Here is a 21,254-nt window from a genome sequence, read left to right on the forward strand (position 1 = left end):
GAAGCTGGAGTTACTTTTTGCTCAACATTGTTAGTTTCCCTTGACAACCGTCTGTCAACCGGTCCCAACAATCCATCATGTTCCAGCCAGCAGGTTAATGATTACATCCAACAACAGAGTGTCTCTCATTGGTGGACCATGCATCAGGCCAGATATGAATGATCCCAGTCATCCATCTGATTGCTCACAAGCCCAAGTGACGCTAAACTGGGTGGGTACAGGTGTCTAGGTGTCTACAGGCTCATCTTCCACACTTCCTGCACTCGTTTGAAACAGGAGACAGAAGGGGACATCTCTCGCCTACGCTAGGCTTCCTAACCCCTCTCGCGCCCCTGTTTTTTTTTCGGCTCTGTCGGCCGTAACACTCCAGCTGTGTCCAGCTTGGCTGGAATCATCTTTATTGTTTTAGTATTATTATTTAAAAGAAAACAAAAATCAGTATGGCTGACATGAAGAGTTGGACTCTCACATTGGCTTTGTTTACATGTGTTGCTTTTCTGGTAAGGAGCTGCTTTTCTATTATCAATTGGTGCTTTTTCGTGTTGTTTGCTTTAACGGGAAAATACTTCTGGAATCTGTTTTTATAGTTACTTTCAGACTGCCCTGTGTGAGTGACAGTGTTGTGTAAGAAAATTACTTGCTCCTAGGTCTGTGTTCTGCTTTCAAGGAGTCTGCTTAGAGACTCCATTGAAATGGACAATTTAACAGCAAACAATACAATGAAAACAATAATACATTTAATTATGAGGGGGAGTGTTTTTTTTTTGTAAACACAGCACAGACTGTGTCTAGAGTCAACAGACATACCTTAAACACTGTGTGTGTTGTTAGGTGCCAAAGGGCAGGTCAATTGATCGTGTCTACCTCACAGTTGTCTAGTTCAGTAACTGCATACCAGAGAGCAAAATTCCAGAGTGGTGAAAACAGCTTGCAACATGCAACAACTGTGGTTTCCATGGACTGCTTATTGACGGTCATTATTTATTATCTGTAGGAAATAAATAGCAAAACAACCAATACTCTGACTATTTATTTAGAGATTTTAATTTAGTTTGACACCTCTTATCATAACCTTTAAAAATTATTTAGACAGAAGCCAGCTAAATGAGGGCTGAAAGTTGACACAGCTGTTATCATCAATTTAACGACTCTCGGTAGAACAGCTTATCAACCCTGCTTGTACATAGATCCACAGAAGAGCTAATCCTTATTTATGCCTGGATGGCAAAGTTCAAGGTTAGGCAGTGAAAGAGATGGTAAAAGACTTATCATTAGAATGAAAGATATTTCTAGGATTTTTTAATACTGGTGCTCAGACCATGAGATCAAATGTCTACTAAAGCATTGATGCTCATACAGGACATTGGCATGACCATAATATTATATGGTGTTGCTATAGTATTTAAGTTAGATGGTAAATATCTCTGTAAGAAAGGTATAGTGCACAGTGGCCTGTTGGTGCACTATATGGAAGCTTGATGGTGTTTTAAGCCCCCACCGTCAACTTGAAGGTCATCGAGTACTGTTGGTACAAAAAAACCCCGAAAACAATCGGTTTTGCCTAGCTCGAGTTGCTGAAGCCAGCCAGGCAGAAACAGTGCTACATTCTGGGGGCATGAACATGGGGGCTCATGAAAATGACCCAGAGTGTGGCGCTGTATGAAATGTATATTGAATTGGGATTACTGATGACTATAGTTTTTGCTATACGTAGCGTGCTTATGATGTGATCATGACAGAGTTCAAGTAACACTTTCCAGCAAACTGTCAGCGCAGTAGTTCCAGAGGAGAATTTCCTTTTGAAAATGGCTTTTTTTTCTCTAACAAAAAAAAAGAACTCTTATGGAGAGATTACTGTGTTCTGACCTGTTTCTCCAAAAAACCCTGTGGTGGAAATAAGGATGAACATAATAGATTGACAAGAAATCTTAATAAATCTAACAGAATTGAATATGAAAAAAAATACCAAAATTTTATATTGATGTTTAATTGAGCTCAATTTTGTCTATGAGACATTAAGATACACAAAGGAGAGATCTCATTTCAAACTTTCCTTTCCTCTGGTGCTTCGTTTCCTCTCCAGGTCACTACAGAGGCCCAGCATGCACCTGGCTACTGTTCCTTCTATGAGGAGTGTGGGAGAAACCCATCCGTTGAGTCACCGCTGATCGAACCCATCATCCCCTGCTTGAACTACAGCCCGGCCCGGCCACTGCAGGGTGCCCACTACACGAAACTGATACAGGTGTGCCCCATGCTGGACCAGGGTGTGGGGAAGACCAAGGCCTGCTGCTCCATAAACCAGCTCAACTCCTTACAAAAGAGCCTGCAGCTGTCCAAGGCCGTGCTGAACCGCTGCCCGTCCTGTGCGGAAAACTTCGCCCACATCCACTGCATCAACACCTGCAGCCCCGACCAGAGCCAGATAGTCAACATCACGCAGGTGATGAACATGACGATCACGACGACGCCTGCCCCCAGCACTAACGGAACGGCGGTGAACGAGACGCGGGAGGTGGTGTTGGGATACCAGTCGTTCATATCCAATACGTTCGCCGAAGCCGCCTTCCAGTCGTGCAAGAACGTACGCATCCCGGCCACCGGCGGTTACGCCATCGCTACCATGTGTGGCCGCTACGGTTCGGCCCTCTGCACGGCGCAACGCTGGTATGACTTTCAGGGAGACTCCAGCAACGGGCTGGCACCGCTCAAAGTCGAATTCAACCTGGTGCCCGAAGGCCAACCGGCACCACCGGGTATGGTGGTGTACTCGGGCCGGGCGCTCGGCTGCAACGAGAACACGACGACCGGTGGCCAGGCCTGCTCGTGCCAGGACTGCAAGGAGTCCTGTCCAGCTTTGCCCCCGCTGCCTGAGCCTGCCAAGCCCTTCGCCGTCGGGCAGCTGGACGGCGTGCTGGTCATCTGCATCATCGTCTTCAGCTGTCTCTCCGCTGTCTTCCTGGGCTTCCTGATCTTCAAGTTCAAGAGACAGCACTCAAAGAGGAAGGACTCTGAGAAGGGTGGCCACAAGAAAGATAGAAACGGCAACACAGTGAGTGAGGCACACCCCATCATCGATCCCAAGGACATTTCGTGCACAGACAGGAACAGTCTGGCCACCCAGGAGTTCCTGGGCTCCTTCTTCCGGGCCTGGGGCACAATGATGGCTGAAAACCCCGTCAAGGTGCTGCTGGCGTGCCTGGTGGTGGTGGTGGTGTTCGCCATCGGGCTGTACAAGATTGAGCTGACCACTGACCCAGTGCAGCTGTGGTCGGTAAGCCCATCAGCAGCCGCCGCCCGCCTAAAAGGGACTTCCATGACCAACCGCCCGACCCCCTTCCCGCGACGAACCAGCTCATCCTGACTGCGCCTCAACGCCCTGGTCATATGTATGACTCCCTGGTTTTTGGAATGCAGAACTTCAGTGGCATCCTCTCTAAAGGTCAGTGGCAATGATTACAGAGATCATTATTAAATCACACATTACTTGTCAACGAGCTGACTCTTTTATCCAGAATTAGCAACAGGGTACAACTCAGGGGAACAAGTCCACCACTCTCATGACCTCACTTAAAACGTTTGAACTAATGACAACCATCAGCCCACCACTATCATGAACTCAGTTTTCTGAAAAAGCTTTTTTATTTTTATTTAGTCAAAAACACTGATTTTTATTTAGCCAAAAACACAGTTTTGTTTTTTTTTGTGGGAAGAGACAAACCCTGTTTCTGTGCTTGTACTACTACACCTCTTACTGTACCTGCTGTAGAAACCTATTATCTCTCCTCCACCACCGATAACTGTTCCATAAATAAGACAGATTTACAATTACAATTGATAAGATAAGATAAGAACAATGAATATGATGGTTACTCTTATTCCTATTAAAACTCTCAAGAGTTCCTCCTAATAAAAGGGACTTTTTCTCTGCTACTGTCGCCTAAGTGCGTGTTCTAGGCCATCTTGATCTCTGTAAAGCACCTTGAGACAATGTCTTCATTGACACAAGGAATAAATCCCACTCACTTTACTTTACAATGTCAAATGTTACTTGCGCTATAGCTACCAGCATCCTATGCAGAGACTAAGACCAGTCCAGAATTAAAGGCTTTTTTCAATGGAGACTTGCACTGAAGGTTTTGTGTAGTCTAGGGTGAGACTTAATCAATGTACAAGAAAAAAACGGATAAACGTGAAATTAATTAATAACCATCATTATTTTTGCTGGTTGATCCATCTATCCTTCAGACCTCATCGAGCAAGTCCTGGAGCTCCAGCAGAGGATCCAGGCCATAGAGTTCTTCTCGGAGGACCTCCAGCGCAACGTGAGCCTGAAGGACGTCTGCTTCGCCCCTCTGAACCCCAGCAACCCCAGCATCACCGACTGCGCCGTCAACAGTCTGCCCCAGTACTTCCAGAACAGCATGGAGAACCTGGACGCTAAGGCCAACATGACACAGCTGGGCGTGACCAAGGAGGTGGACTGGAGGGATCACTTCATCTACTGCGTGAAGTACGTTAACAGGAGGGTGGATCTATGGCACATATGATATGCAATGCAAAATATTTAGAGCTACAATTAAAACAATGTACTGTACTGTATCAAATAGAAATAAAAACACATTCCATCAAAAAACGTCAAATGTCAACAACACTTATCAAATCTATTGTTGAGGGGCTGGACATTCATGTAACATTAATTAATCAATAATTTTCCCAAATCCAGCTCTCCCTTGTCCTTCAAAGACATCACTGCTTTGGGGATGAGCTGTATGGCAGACTACGGAGGCCCGGTATTCCCCTTCCTGGCTGTGGGAGGATATAAAGGTAATAAACAGAGAAGAGATCACCCATGATATCAGAAATAGCTCAGCTGAAAATAAACATTTTGGCCCTATATGTGCAGTAGGATACTAACCGTCATTGTACTAAGTTTTAGTTGGTTTCAAATCTGCATTTTGTGTAATGACAATGCTGTTGAATCTAAATCAATTTAGTCCAATTATTCCTGTGAATAAAATAAATTAGATGGCGGTGGTTCTTTTTCAGCAGTGTAATCCAATGCTAGATTGTCGCTACCGTTACAAGGGCTCTGACCAGTTCCTGTGTGCTTCCCACCTTTTACAGGTCAGGACTTTACTCAAGCTGAAGCCTTGATCATGACATTCTCTCTGAACAACTACCCTCGGGACGACCCCAAGTTTAAGGTGGTGCTCGAGTGGGAGCAACGCTTCCTGGACATCATCCAGGCTTACCAGATTGACCCCCAAGTTAACTTCACCTTCGCTTACATGGCTGAAGTAAGCAAAGTTACTCTAAAGCTTTGTAGTCAAGGAGGATAACTGGCAAATGTTATGGATAATTGGCAAATATGTTGTTCATTAATGTTTGAATTGTAATTTATATTAATCTACAGCATAATATAAAATCAGTCAGTTCATCAATGTTAACTGTAAGCACCTCTGGGCTAGATGACACATAGTAAATAAATTGGCTGTACTAAATTGTGAAAATAAACAGACACACAAAAAAACAGGTTTTCCTCAGATGTTTGACTACAGTGCAGATAAATATCCTGATATTAGTTTTAACATTGAACAACATTGTCAGAAGTGTTTCATGTGGACCTTGTTTTCCCTCAGAGGTCCCTGGAGGACGAGATCAACAGGACCACAGCGGAGGACATCCCCATCTTCATGATCAGCTACGCCGTCATCTTCCTCTACATCGCTCTGGCCCTGGGGGATTACTCCTCATGCAAACGCATACTGGTGAGTGAGTCAGAGGTATGCAGGGCCAGATCAGGGCCACACCTAGGCCAGATTTGGGGCAGAGTCATCTTTGTGTCTGAGTGTGTGTGTGCGTGTGTGTGTGTGTGTTTAAAGGAGGGTGGGACATTTCAAACGGGAAATCCCTGATATTGAGAGAGAGAGAGAGACAGAGAGAGAGAGAGAGAGAGAGAAAGAGAATGATTATGGTTCCTCTAATGAGTCAGGTTGATTAGCAAGTCACTTCAGGAAAATACCAGGAACATTTCCTAGTTCATGACAGACAAAATGTTAGCCTAAGATAAGAGAGTGGACTTCCTCAATGAAGTTCTAACAAATGGAAAAATGGATGAAATGACGAGGAGAGTGAATAATTACTAATTAGTCATTAATTGAGTACACTATTTGATTCCAATGCTAAATATTTGTCTCACCCTCTTGCTGTGTCTCTCTTACCCCCTTCTCTCCCTCTCGGTCTCTCACCCTTTCTCTTACCCCCTTCTCCAGGTGGACTCTAGGCTGCTGGTGGGCCTGGGCGGGATCCTGGTGGTGGGCTGCTCCGTGCTGGCCTCCATGGGCTTCTACGCCTGGATCGGCATCCCCTCCTCCCTGGTCATCCTGCAGGTGGTGCCCTTCCTGGTGCTGGCCGTGGGCGCCGACAACATCTTCATCCTTGTCTTGGAGTATCAGGTAGGACTCTGTCTCCATGTGATCTTATTGTATGTCCTAAGGGAAGTGGCACAGTAGGGAGATAGAGGAAGACTTGGCCAGTAAATTAGACTGATGAGTCACGATTATGTGGTCACCCTGTGCATAAAAAAACATTATATATCAAATAAATAAAGACTTACTTACTTACTTATGTAACATAGAATGTAGGTTATAGGTTGTAGGTTAGGATATACAGAAGACACTAGGCACATTTCATGATGAATGTTTTGTTTGGTGTTAAATAAGCCACTAATAATGCATTGTTTAATGTATTGTGGTGTATGTGTTATCAATTACTAAAGGAATTTATTAAAGGAATACATGCAACTGATGGCATGCACCTTTCTGTTTTTCATATGGATGTGTGTTTAACCTCAGCTTTGTACATGTGCATGTAGAAGGAAGTGTAATATATATAATATATATTAATCATTAATACATTATCATTTTACCATTAGTCAGTATGCATTATCAATACATGCCAGTGATGGCATGCAACTTTCTGTTATTTTATATGGAAGGGTGGCCACAGGTTTGATTCAGTGCCTTAAAGGGACACCAGGCAACGTTTTCGTGTTAATTACTCTTCGTAAGTCGGTATATTAGTCAGGGGGCCTATTTGGTTTCTGTGGGATTGAAATGTTAATTTTTGGAGAATGGTTGGACTGTCTTTAGAGGTCATTGAACATGGAGAAAAATTATGTCTCCATTTTTTTAACCTGTTTTAACCCTATTTTTGTGAAATTGTATATTTCACTATAATTAACACCATAAATTTCGCCTAAATCACTAGCTATGTTGAATAAAGTTCACAAAACAGTTATTTTCTTATTTTCAACAGTATGATTGTATGTCAGTATTATGATTGTATGTCAAACAATTAGAGATAAGATCAATAACCAATCAGTTTCACCAAATACATATACTCCATTGCTGAAAGATAGCAAAAACACAGATGAGACCTGAAACAACATTTAATTCATTTACATATACACAACATATTAGATCTCACCTCCACAATTTCCTCATCAAAATCTACAACTAGTCTACTAAACCCTATTTGTACTCACCGTCTTAAGACTGGTCTCCCCTTCCTGGATAATGTTTTGCTCTAGATTATAAATAATTCTATCAGGGCATGTACCACAGTCGTTTAAGACATCTGTTATTAAGCCCTCCCTTAAAAAACCTAGCCTTGTATCGATACTGGTCCTTCTGGACCTCAGCGCTGCCTTTGACACCATAGACCATGACATACTACTTAGGCTTGAAAATTTGATAGGCATCAAAGACTCAGCACTCGCTTGGTTTAGATCATACCTTCCTAACCGTCAACAATTTGTACAGGTCCATAATAAACCATCTACCCAGATTATGGTAAAAGTGCCTCAAGGCTACTGGGGCCCCCTGTTGTTTAGCAGATGATGCATAACTATACCTCTCCATAAAACCTGTTGAATTAACCCCGTTAGCCAAACTTGACACATGTATAAGAGATATAAAGACATGGATGACAAATAATTTCCTGCTTTTGAACTCAGATAAAACAGAAGTCATGGTTTTAGGTTCTAAAAAGATGAAGGATATCCTATCCACATCACAGGCTACAGTACATATAGTGATCTTCCACTGACCTCATCCACAAGTGTTAAAAACCTGGGAGTTATAATTGACCAGGACCTAACACTAAGTAATCACATAAAACAGATCAGCAAAACTTAATTTTACCATTTAAGGAACATTTCAAAGATAAGGAAGTCCTTATCCTTACCAGATGCCGAGAAATTAATGTTTTGTCTTCTCAAGGATAGACTATTGCAATGCTATTATGCTGGCTGTTATAATACCTGTCTAAAGAGCTCACAGCTTATACAAAATGCAGCTGCTCACACACACAAAAAATATGAACATATTTCCCCCATCCTAGCATCTTTACACTGGCTACCTGTTAAAAGTCATTGACTTCAAAATATTACTTATAGTTCTTGGTTGGTGACCTGCATTAAAAGAGGACACCTCATGAAGACGCTCTTTTGTCTGCTTCTGACAGAAGAAGCACTTATCTATGCTGGCAGCAGCTGCTGCTGAACAAGTGTACAAAGTCCCTCTAGATGGATTTGATGCAGTTGCAGGTGTTGCTGCAGGTTCAGAAGATGGTCTACCACGTCTTTTCTGAAGAGTCCTGCCTGCTTCATTTGATTTCTAGTAGCGAATCTTAGCATGCTGCAGATGATCACTGTTACAGGTGGATTTGTAGCAGTTCCTGTGCCAAACTGCTTTGTTCTGTTGTAAAATAACTGCACTGTAACAATGTAATCGTTGGCTGATCTGTGATCCCCATCTCCATACTCTCTCATGGACAAAAACAATATGTCTCTAGTGATGGGTCATTCACCAGTCCACACATATCTGCCACTGGATACATAGCCCAAAATCTGTTTCTTTTAGAATATGTGTGCCATCACCTGACTGAAGACACACCTCAGAATATAACCTAACTAGACTGTGCCAACATGAACTATGAAAATGTGCTTGCTCAAATGTAGAAGGCTATGTGGTCATTAATATCACCAAGCATGAAAAACAGAGCACTGTGCTTATTCGATATTCTAAATTCTATCACTGCCAGCTATCATCAGCCAACTGTCATTGGTAGTCAGGGATGGATTACTGCACAGGCCTACCGGGCCCAAGCCCAGGGGCCCAAGGAGTCAGGGAGCCCAAGCCATTGCCTCAATATCAACACATAGGCTATGAATCTGATTGAACTAAAGTATTGGCCATCCCCAAAATGCACCAGAATACATTTTAAAAAATGTCCCCCACAACAATTAGTGGGGGGCCCTTAATACATCTGGGCCCAGGGGCCTGAAAGTTTATAATCCGTCCATGCTGGTATCTCTCTTTCTCTTTCTTACACACACACACACACACACACACACACCTGTCTGTTTGTCTATCTGATCCTTTACCCTTTCTTTTCTTCACACTTACATAGGCGACGGAAGGCCTTACAGACTTCAGCTGGTACTATATAAAAGTCTTTTCAATTTGATTCAACAGAGATCTCTGCACTTTGTGCTCTGAATGGGTGTAGACAAGAACTGACAGAGCAGGCTGGACAATTTTGAGAATTTTAGGCCAATTTCTTGTTAAAGAGATCAATCATCAGCCTAAAAATGTTTTATAATGTTGTATTGTTTATGTGGCCCACTTTTGCACACTACCTTGTAGAATATCTTTGCTTTTTGGCACCAAACCCTATGCTATAATACCAGCAATGTGAGGTTTATGGACAAAACACCAAATTTGACCTTTTCTGAATTTGACCTTTGATTTGGGTCCTTCAAAACCTTCAAAAAAAATGGAGACATGCTTTTTTTTTACTCTTAAGAACCCCTAGAACAAAGATATAATACTCTCCAAAAATTAACATGCGAATCCCACAAGCCCCCAAATTAGACACATACTGTAGGCCCCCCTACTATATGGTTAAATGACTCATTACAGGCCGAATGAAGGCTCTCGCCCGCCCCTACTGCCTGTAGGAAGAATATCCCGCTTGCAAGTTCAGTGTATCGTACCCGCCGACCAAGATCAGTTTACATCCTGTATACAGCACAAAGGCAGGTTAACGAAACGCTAGCGATTGTTGCAAAAGTGTGTATAATGGCAGAGCCAGCGAAGAAGTAGCGAAAACCCTTGACGGAAGATGCAAAGAAAAGGAAAAGAGCTTCAGACCGAGCGAGGGGGAGTTTCGTAGAGAAAAAGCATCAGGCTTGCCTGGTGTCCCTTTAACTCATGAAATCAAAAGTGTTTTTTGATTATATGACATTATATTCCACTCACTATTCTGCTCTATTCTGCAGATGTATGTATACGTTGTTAAAAGGTGTTTCGTTCTCTCTCACACGCACATTTCTAGAGGGACACGCGGCAGGTGGGCGAGTCGAGACAGAAGCAGATCGGTCGCGTCCTGGGGAACGTGGCTCCCAGCATGCTCCTCTGCAGCCTCTCCGAGTCCATCTGCTTCTTCATGGGTGAGTACGAGATGTGGCTCGCCACGTCGTCGACACATAGACAGACGTCCTCATGTTTCTCATTGAACACGGTTCCTACTGTAAGAAACACCTGCAGTTAAATATCACATATATTGTTTTATGTACACAAAGTAGATTCATGCACTTATCTCTAATCACATCCGGTGAAAAAACATCAGATTTACATTACAGTGTGAATAAGTAATGAACTTTGGGCTGTAAATATGTGGACAGTGAATCCTTAAGTATCTATTTAAAAAGAAACATGCATTGTATGAATTAAGTTTCTATTACCTATATCACAGATTTACCCTAAAGTCGATTTCTTCTCTCTTTCTTGTGTCTTCAGGTGCTCTGAGCACGATGCCAGCGGTCAGGTCGTTCGCCCTGTATGCCGCGCTGGCGGTCCTCATGGACTTCATGCTGCAGATGACAGCGTTCGTGGCTCTGCTCTCGCTGGACGTACGTCGTCAGGATGCCTCGCGCTGCGAGGTGGCCTGCTGCGTCACCGTGTCCACTCCGCGGTCTACGAAGCCCAACCAGGGCATCCTGCTACCCTTCATGAAGAAATTCTATGCCCCTGTGCTGCTTCACCCCGTCACCAGGATATTGGTGGTACGTAGCACTTGCAGGTGGTCCTATGGCTAATCTGGACACACTACATAACCCAGTCAAGTCATCTTCAACTTCCAAACTGGAACCAGCTACTGTGTGTGTGTGTGTGTGTGTGTGTGTGTGTGTGTGTGTGTGTGGACCATTTTTCTGCTCAAATGATCTAGCCTTTTTCATACATATTCTCTCTCTCTCTCTCTCTCTCTCCTCAGATGGTGGTGTTCATGTTTATGTTCTGCTCCTGTATATTCCTCATGTTCCATGTGAAAGTGGGTCTTGACCAAGAGCTGTCCATGCCAACGGTACACCTCCTACACCTCCTCTATGACATCACCAGCCTACAAGGGCCTTTGTGTGCAAGCTATTAGTAGTCAAGCCATGCCAAGTCAAATGTATTTATATCACACATTTTAGTATAAAAGTAGTTGAATCAAAGTGCTTTCCAATCAAGATAAACCATTTGATAATAGAAAATGTAAATGCAGATAGAATAAAAAACAAAGTAATACAAAATGCAGGAACAGGAATATGAGTAGAAATACAAAATCTAAAAGGAATAAAGACAAAACGTATAATAAGCATATAGTCATGACCCATATGTTTGGTACTTGGTTACACAGAACTCCTACATGCTGGAATACTTCAAATACCTGTACAAGTACCTGGAGGTCGGTGTGCCGACGTACTTTGTGACGACGAAAGGGTTCAACTTCACCAGTGTAACAGGCATGAACGCTGTGTGCTCGAGTGTGGGTTGTGATCCGTTCTCCTTGACTCAGAAGATTCAGTATGCCACAGAGTTTCCTGACAGGTGAGCGTCCTCTAGAGGGAGCAGACGTAACTTATCCCTGATCTGATGGACAAATCTACCCTTTTGCAAGGGAAATACCTATGTCTCTCTACCCATGCTCAATTCCACACACTGTTGGAATCATTGTAAAAATTGCTTATTGATTGAGAATGCCTGCTATTGGGTGGCAAACTCTTTAAGTATTAAAGTATTAAGTACACACAACTCTTCAACTCATAAATACATGTATTACTTTAGCAGAGTGAATAAATATAAATGATTCATAATCAAGGCCCATAGTTCCTGGTGGTATGTGGTGGCCAAAGATATGGGTTTAACTTTTTTTACTAAATGTGCTTATTTGCAATTTAACATTTTTATTGACCATACAAAACACCAAACCAAACCTCTGAACTACCTCTGAATCCCTGCATAATTCTCATTAATATTAACATGGAAAATCACTTTTCTTTTAAAAATATTTTCTGTATCATAATAAGTATTTTAATCCACCAGCAGCATGTTTATTTACATATCGCTTCAGACTCTCGCTTCACAGTGAATTGGGAATCTCGCTAACCACCACCAATGTGTAGCACCCACCAATATGGGGTTGGAGGCTTCTTTTTTTCAGCTTAATGTTCTTGCCCCTGGCCTTCACCTGCTATCCTCCACCTTTATCTTGTCTTTCATTATCCTCCCCCCACCCACCCACACACACACACACTTACCACACTTGATAAGAGCAGACACTGCAGCCGGCTCAGGATGACCGCATCTTACATGCTCTTGGCCCGCATCTCACCCGCATTTCACCCGTATCTGGTGGGGATCAGTTCTCAAGTCCATTACTATCTGGGCTTTTCCTTTTGTCCTTGAAGGGCAGCCAATCATCTACATTATCGCTTATCGGTGCTAGAGCTGTCCAAAGTGACCAGAGTGCAGAGTTAATGGTTGAAGGGCCTTGCATCAAATAGAGCGGCTCTGGGTGGGGTGAGAGACAGAGAGAGAAATTCAGAGGAATTCCGTCAGCATGTTTAGCCCCAGTTATGTAAGCCAGGGATCTGTTTGTGCCTAATGAGCCCGATTACGGATTGCAGTAACACAGTCTGGGATGTGAGAAAAAGGTGGCATGAATCACAATTTGAGTTGAAAAAAACTGAGTAACACAGGTTGATGAGTGGTAGCTTTTGTTGTAAACAAACCACACAGGCTAGATAAGATATTATCATTGCACACTATTTGTGTTTGTGTTGAGTCTAGAAATGCATTCTTGAAATGCACATATATGCACCATCAAGTGAAGAGGCCAAACAACTTGGAAGCAACATGGAAAATAGAATACCTTTCCCTTATGCAATGTACATGTTTATAACCCAGCTTTTAACTTTTGTCTTAGATCCTACCTCGCCATCCCAGCATCCTCGTGGGTGGATGACTTCATAGATTGGCTCAATCCTGGTTCTAAATGCTGTCGACTGTACACCAGTGGACCTAACAAAAACAAATTCTGTCCGGCTTCAGAGAGTATGTATTCAAATCAACAGCATTCAGCATGTGTACTACCAATCTCTTAGGAGACCTAGCAAATATATATACTATATATATATACAAATATATATACAGTTCTGAAACTGCTTATACTATATGTGTACTACCAATCTCTAAGGAGACCTAGCAAACCTAGCTAATTTTCCACATTAGAGTTGTAAACATAACCACTTTCTTAAAAACAACACTTTAGAATAGATCAGCACAGTTAACATAACGAAAGTCATTTTGCTTTGAGTTAACGAATGTCAGTGTGTAACGTCAAGTTACACATAAAATATATATTTTTATTTACAGTGTACACAGGTAACACTATAGTTCATAAATCTAGAGTTAGGGTTACATTTATATAAACTCAGAGTGATGTCTTGTAGTTAGCAAAATGCTACTGTAATGCAAACCACAACAATATACCCAGTTCATGTACTTTTACCTCTTTGAGACTTCTCTGCTGAATGAGAAGCTGAGGGAGGCTGCACATTAATAACTGGTACTCCAGGAGTCCCCTGACAGAGTTTGTTTTCCTAACTTGGCCAATTGCTGGTTTGAAAACTGCTCCTGCATATTTAAGCATTAATGCTTCAGCAACATGGCCTGTGGGATATAAAGTGTAAATCTTGGCTGGATATGTTTCCTGACCCTCTGGTCTTCTCCTTGTGACGACAGCTCAGGACATCTGCAGGCGCAAATGTATTTTGTTCCCACCACTCGATGGCGTGCTAAGACCCACCGTGGCACAGTTCGAGCGCTACCTGCCTGACTTCCTCAACAACCGGCCTGACCTGCAGTGCCCCAAAGGGTAAGCCACCACTGTTCCCAGGCAACCGCAGAATTTGAATTTGACCAAACAAAGTTTTGGGGATTGAATTCAGGGACTGTACCTTTAACGTGATAAATAAAGCTGCTTTGATGATGAGGATTTTTCTCTCTTCTTGCCAGCGGGTTGGGAGCTTATGACAAAGCAGTGGTCAGAGACGCAAATGGAGAAATCATAGGTGAGAATCGGCAGCATGTGAATCACACTACACCCTTATGAGATTATGAAATGACTCACCGAATCACACAATGCCAGAGGCCCATTATAGAACGATGTAGAATTAACATGTGGAATGTGATCAATATCGCCATCAACAGTTAACATCAGTGTGAGTGGGCTAACTGTCCTCTTCTCTTCCCTCTCCTCTCTTCTTTTCTCTTCACCTCCCTCCCTCTTTCTCTCCATCCCTTCTGTGTCTTTCCAAATGTCTTCATTGCTGCAGCAACTCGGTTTATGGCGTACCACACAACGGTGACCAACTCCCAGGAGTTCACGGCATCCCTGAAGCGAGCGCGAGAGCTCGCCCTCAACATCACCAAAACCATGCGCCAAATCCCCGGCACATCACCCGACTTCGAGGTCTTCCCTTACACGTGAGTTTGATGCTCCTCCTTTACACATCACAGCTTTAGTTTGACAGGCGTAGTCCTGCCTGGCAGTGTCCTTTTTTTTTTTCAACAATTCCTTGTTCGTCCATCTTGTGCTCTCCTGTCCAACATCTTTTCCTGTCCGCCATTCTACTTCCTGCTTGTTCTCTTCTTTCTTTCTTTTCTCTTCTTCTTTTACTTCCTGATAATTGTAGTCTCTGTTCTTCTCTTTTTCGGCCTCCTCTGTCTTTACTCAAAGTCAAATCTCATCTCATCTTACATGTCATCAGGGGGAGTGAGTGAGTCAGTTAACATACTGTAAGCGTTCGATAAAACATTAGCCTTTACAGTCACCTTTACAGGTACAGTCACAGTGTATCTCTACTAACTGGGAACTCCCTTAAATCACTGACTCACTATCAACTAACAGCACACAGTGTCAGTCATCACTGACTAACAAACTGGAGATTTTTCACAGCCAACAGTTATAGCAGCCAGGCAGCTACAGTGCTACACTCTGGGGGCATGATGTTAAAGATGCCCCCAGTGTAGCACTGTAGCTGCCTGGCTATTTTAGATGTTGGCTGCAGCAACTCGAGCTAGGTAGCGCCATTTATTTTATTCTTTGTTCATTTTATTTTGTACCGACAGTACTCAGTGACCTCGAACAAACAGGGATCTCTGTGAAAAATCGCTTTGTGAAAGAACTTCTCCTTTAAATGATGGAATTGCGCCATTCCTTTTTTAGGCCAAAATGGAAATGTTTCCAAAAGTGATGATCTGATTATATAGCATCTGTTCCCACAGTGGTATATCATGCCTAGATTTCATGAGTATCATATCTTTTTTTCTGAAACTGAAAAGCTGATATTCTTCTGATGTACCATCAGATCCTACTTCTAATGAAAAGCACACATATATTATTGTCACATTAATGACTCATTTCTCTTTTGCTATTTTGGCATCACAGTCACCAAGCAGACATTTTATATCTTAAGAGATTTACGGTGCCCAGAGTACGTGCGCTCCCAGGTAATCAGACATGCCACCTTGAAGCAAAGAAAACAGGGCGAGAGAGGGTGGGGGCAGAATATTGGCTGTACTTATTACTTCTGGATGACTGGTGTGTCACTTAGGCTGTGTTGACCCATTGTGGCTGTCTGTCTGTGTGTGTGTGTGTGTGTGTGTGTGTGTGTGTGTGTGTGTGTGTGTGTCTGTGTGTGTGTGTGTGTGTGTGTGTGTGCGTGTGCATGCGTGTGCATGCGTGTGTGTGTGTGTACATCTCCAGGGTAACGTACGTGTTCTATGAGCAGTACCTGACCATCGTGTCCGAGGGCCTGTTCAACATCTCGCTGTGCCTGCTGCCCACCTTCGTGGTGTGCTGCATCCTGCTAGGCCTGGACCTGCGCTCGGGCCTGCTCAACCTCCTCACCATTGTCATGATCACCGTGGACACCGTGGGCATCATGACGCTGTGGGGCATCGACTTCAACGCAGTGTCACTCATCAACCTCGTCACGGTGAGCCTCCGCAGATGACATTACACACACACACACACACACAGACACACACACTTGTAACACTTATTTCAAATGACTTTTTCATTCACCTGCTGTTACTTGGGTTATGAGCCTTCTCACATGGGGGCCGCAGTGTCGCAGTGTAGGACTGGAACAGAATGAGTAAATGTAAAATAATGGGGAAACACACTGAAAGCCTTCATATTTTCAAGGAAACACACACACACACACACACACACACACACTAGGCTAACAGAAATAAGCCATAAATACCATAAAAATGTACATAAATGTACACATTTGCATAATGGATGCACATTTGTCTGGGCATAAGGTTTGAAATGTTATGAGCAGACAATTTCTTAGTTTTAAAAAAAAAATTGTAATGCTAAAATTACATGTTTTGAGGAGTAGTCATTAGTCATTCAAGGTATTGCGGCACTGTTCTTATCAAGGGGGATTTCTGTCTCTTTATCAAGCCTGCTGCCTTAAGTACTCACTTATCTCTCACTCTCTCTCACTTGGGGGCAGCCGTGGCCTACTGGTTAGCACTTCGGACTTGTAACCGAAGGGTTGCCGGTTCTAACCCCAACCAGTAGGCACGGCTGAAGTGCCCTTGAGCAAGGCACCTAACCCCTCACTGCTCCCCGAGCACCGCTGTTGATGCAGGCAGCTCACTGCGCCGGGATTAGTGTGTGCTTCACCTCACTGTGTGTACACTGTGTGCTGTGTGTTTCACTAATTCACGGATTGGGATAAATGCAGAGACCAAATTTCCCTCACGGGATCAAAAGAGTATATATACTTATTGTACTTATTATACTTATAAATTATCCCTCTCCCTCTCTCTTTCTCTTTCTCTCTCTCTATCCCTCTCTTTTTCCCTCCCTCTCTCTTCATCTCTCTCTATCCCTCTCTCTCTCTCTCTCTCATCCAGGCCGTGGGCATCTCAGTGGAGTTTGTCTCTCACCTGACGCGCTCCTTCGCCCTCAGCATCCAGCCCACACACGTGGAGAGGGCCAAGGAGGCCACCGCCAACATGGGCAGTGCTGTGAGTACCACAGGATATGAGTCAGCTCACACACACACACACACACACACACACACACACACACACACACACATACACACATACACACACTTGTAACACTTATTTCAAATGACACACACACACACACACACACACAACCATCACACATACACACACACACATACACAACCAACACACATACACACACACACACACACAACCAACACACACACACACACATACATAAACAATAACAATCCCCACCAGTCTCGGAATGTAAAGGCCAAGGACAGAAAGCGAGGGTGGTATGGGCTAAAATAGCCTGACGAGCCACAAAAGAAGTCTATGTATAACTGCACTACATGAAGGGCATTGAACTTACTAGGCTGACTTATCATGGTAGTCAGTTCTTTTTTTGTTGACATTTCTGCAGTGAATATGATTCAGAATGATCAGTAGATTTACAGCGCAGAGGAGACCCTGCTCATATTTTCATTTGTTGTGACCAAGATACATACCCAGATGGAGACTGACAGTAGTCCACTCTCTCTCTCTCTCTCTCTCTCTCTCTTACTCTCTGTCTGTCAATAGGTGCTTGCCGGTGTTGCCATGACCAACCTGCCGGGGATCGTGGTGCTGGCATTTGCCAAGGCTCAGCTCATCCAGATCTTTTTCTTCAGACTCAACCTAGTCATCACCCTCCTGGGGCTGGTGCATGGCCTCATATTTCTGCCTGTACTCCTCAGTTTCTTTGGTAAGGCCCTGCACACACATATGTGGCGCACACAGACACACACACACACACATGTGCTTGCACATACAAGAAAATCTCCCTCTCATTCACGCACACACACACACTCACGCACGCACACACAGACTTCCTCACTCATTCTCTCTCTCTCTGTCAAACACACACACACACACAAACACACACACAAACACACACACACACACATAAACTCATGTAAGTTCACTGCACCATGGACAACTGAGACACCATGGTTACAAATGTGACTCTCAGTCGACCTGACTACATTAAAGTGTAAATATGGCGACCGAGGCCAGATGCAGTGTCCCGTGGGTCCATCTCTTATGGGCACTGCACAACTTCATTTAACAGCTCATATCACACCAGATGTTTTTGCCGTATTGTTTCGTAGGGCCTGGTGTGAACAAGGCAGTGCTGCTGCAGCTCCAGACCAAGAAAGCCATAGAAATGGAGGAATACAACAGTAAGATGCATGACAACATGGGCTACGTGGAGGACCACGACAACACCAACCACACACTCACCTCCTGGCAGGCAGACACCACAACAGAGCGAGAACAGGAGCCTGACGCCATTAAGACCAAGCTTTAAATGGACACCACAATAGAACGAGAACAGGAGCCTAATGCCAATAAGACCAAGCTTTAAATGGACAACTCTGCTACTCCTCTTCAATCTCCAATCCTCCAACTGGGGTCCCTAGTCACATATACCTCCATACTCTACATTGTTTGGGGCCTGCTGAGTAAAGTGAGAGGGAGAGAAGGGTGTGTGTGTGTGTGTGTGTGTGTGTGTGCGTGTGCGTGTTTATGGTAACGAATGACCATAAGGCCAAACACACACCAGTGCAATAAAAGTATCTGAATCACTATTGAAGCCTGGACCCTGGGCTGAAGGTCCCAGCTTTTATCACTTCCTTGTGTCAAGCCATTCACAGTTTATCGGCTGCAGGCACACAGGCAGCAGACTTAGGACTTACCACAGGAGAACACCTCACTAATAGTCTGGTGAGACAGCCAACACAGAACTAACTATGGCAAAGGGACTAACTATGCCACTTTTTTGGACAACAACATTAGCCTTCTTCCGTGAAAGCTGCCAGCACAGTCTCATAGCAGTTACATATCAGATGACCAGAGGATTGAGAGCTTGCTATCCGTAGGGGTAAAGGCAGTGTTGTTTTGCTGATCTTGCCTCAAGTCTGAGAGCACCCTTCCTCTAGATGGCAGCAGTGAGACTAAGTCATGAATGAAGCACTGGAATGAGCAAATTCAGAGCTAAAACGCTCATATGTAAAATGAGAAAAGAAATGCATTAGATAGAGTTAGACTCATATATTTTCAGTCTGTCATTTGTAAATTTGATGTACATGTTTATTTAACTTAATTATTTTTTATTGTATACTAGTGTGTATGTATCATGTGGTATCACTGCAAATTTGAGGAGCTGGACTTGCACTCTGAAATGTCCATTAAGCACTTCACATGGACATAGCACTCTCCACCCTTCCTATCTCTTTTGTGGCATTTCAGATGTTATGGACAGAGCGAGCTTTCAGTGGCGAGTGTTTAAGGGACATTTGAGAGTTCAGGCCCAGTGACCTACTGTATCTGTCACACTCCAAATGTATGCAGTAAGTGTGCCCATCAGGTGGCTAGAGCCAAATGTGTGCAGTACATGTACCCATCAGGTGGCTAGAACACTATTTGAATTACTTGAGTGTTTGATATTATTTTATATCACTATTTGTCATTTTATGTTAAGCCGGATCAATTAAGTAATAAAATGTCATTGTATTTTTTGAGTGTTTGGTTGTTGTGTCTGTGTTCAAAGTGTGTGTGTGTGTGTGTGTGAGAGAGAGACAGAGACAGGGAGAAATGGGAGTGTGAAATTATAAAAAATAGTTCCCCAAAGATGGAGGGTTATCATGTTTCTGTTGTTCTTTATGATCCCCATATTTGGCGATATCAATGCACTCACACTTTCATATACATATATAGAAGATAAATGTACTTATATATACATATAAAGAAGATAAATGTACTGTAGCTGACAGCAAGCTGTGTCCTGACATGACGCCTGCATTGCATCTATATTTATGCCCCCAAAACCACATAACTGCAGGAGGTCAGAGGTCAGAGCTTACATTTCAGATATGATTGGTGTCCAAGTGGAGCTGATGCACCAAGTCGCTTATAACAAATAAATACACCACAAATACATGAATTCAGTCATTTGAACTGTCGTATTTATCAAAAGAATATTTTAATATGCTCAAATTCTGCCATCTAATAAATTATTCTGACAGTGATCAATCATGAAGAAATACAGGCCATAGAAAATGGTAAACACATGATAAAATAATTTAAGAAGATAAGTGATAAATTACTCTAATGTAAAGAGGAAAGACACACTGCTTTTAAATTAAATCATTCTCTGAAAAATGAAAAATAATAATCATACAATCATTTTCATGGCACTTTAAAGAAAGTGGCTCAAAAATCTTTGGGCCATTTTGTTTTGGTTTTGTGATTCGACACCAGCCATGTGAAGCCTGTGAACTCTTGCATAGTTGACCAAATGACTCCTACTGTTCCAGTAGAGAGGATGGCAGTGCACTGCCCCCCTTCACTGGACCAGGAGTCACTTTGGCCAAGGGGCAAGCGTGCAGCAGAGAGGATCATGGGACAACACTCAAACAAATACACAGTCGATGCACTAGACTAGAGGATTCGATTAAAAACACAGTGACAACCAGATATGTTAAAACCAGAGGGGAATCAAACCTGGTAAATGAAAACTCTTAATGGGGGTTAACTCAGGTAAGTGGTAAACCTCCTGATAGAAGAGTATGGCTTCATTCTTATAGTAAAGCACCACCATAGGTTCACCTGATGAAGGCAGGCTCGGACTGGTAATCTGTACAACCGGTGGGCCGGTCCACATGTGGGCCGGTGACCTCCGGGATTTTTCAAAAAAATTTTTTTAAAGTTATTTAGCCTATTTGCGGCCCGTCATGTAGACCACCATAGGTTCACCTGATGAAGGCCATGGAAGGA

At 43.2% G+C, this 21,254-nt stretch overlaps 1 protein-coding gene across 1 annotated transcript; it reads left to right on the forward strand.

Annotated features, from left to right (window-relative positions):
- Positions 1–249: 249 nt before the first annotated feature.
- Positions 250–19,999, forward strand: npc1l1 (NPC1-like 1). The gene is given in 20 exon segments (XM_048244201.1): positions 250–500; positions 2,084–3,298; positions 3,301–3,442; positions 4,249–4,513; positions 4,727–4,827; positions 5,128–5,300; positions 5,643–5,771; positions 6,276–6,458; positions 10,405–10,519; positions 10,869–11,134; positions 11,344–11,433; positions 11,752–11,942; positions 13,321–13,448; positions 14,139–14,271; positions 14,412–14,467; positions 14,732–14,882; positions 16,165–16,396; positions 17,334–17,447; positions 18,018–18,180; positions 18,587–19,999. Coding segments are annotated over 20 exon segments (4,107 nt in total). The 5' UTR covers positions 250–440; the 3' UTR covers positions 18,787–19,999.
- The last annotated feature ends 1,255 nt before the right edge of the window (positions 20,000–21,254 follow it).

Source organism: Alosa alosa, chromosome 5 (genome assembly GCF_017589495.1).
Source record: "Alosa alosa isolate M-15738 ecotype Scorff River chromosome 5, AALO_Geno_1.1, whole genome shotgun sequence".
In the NCBI taxonomy this organism is placed as follows: Eukaryota; Metazoa; Chordata; class Actinopteri; order Clupeiformes; family Clupeidae; genus Alosa; species Alosa alosa.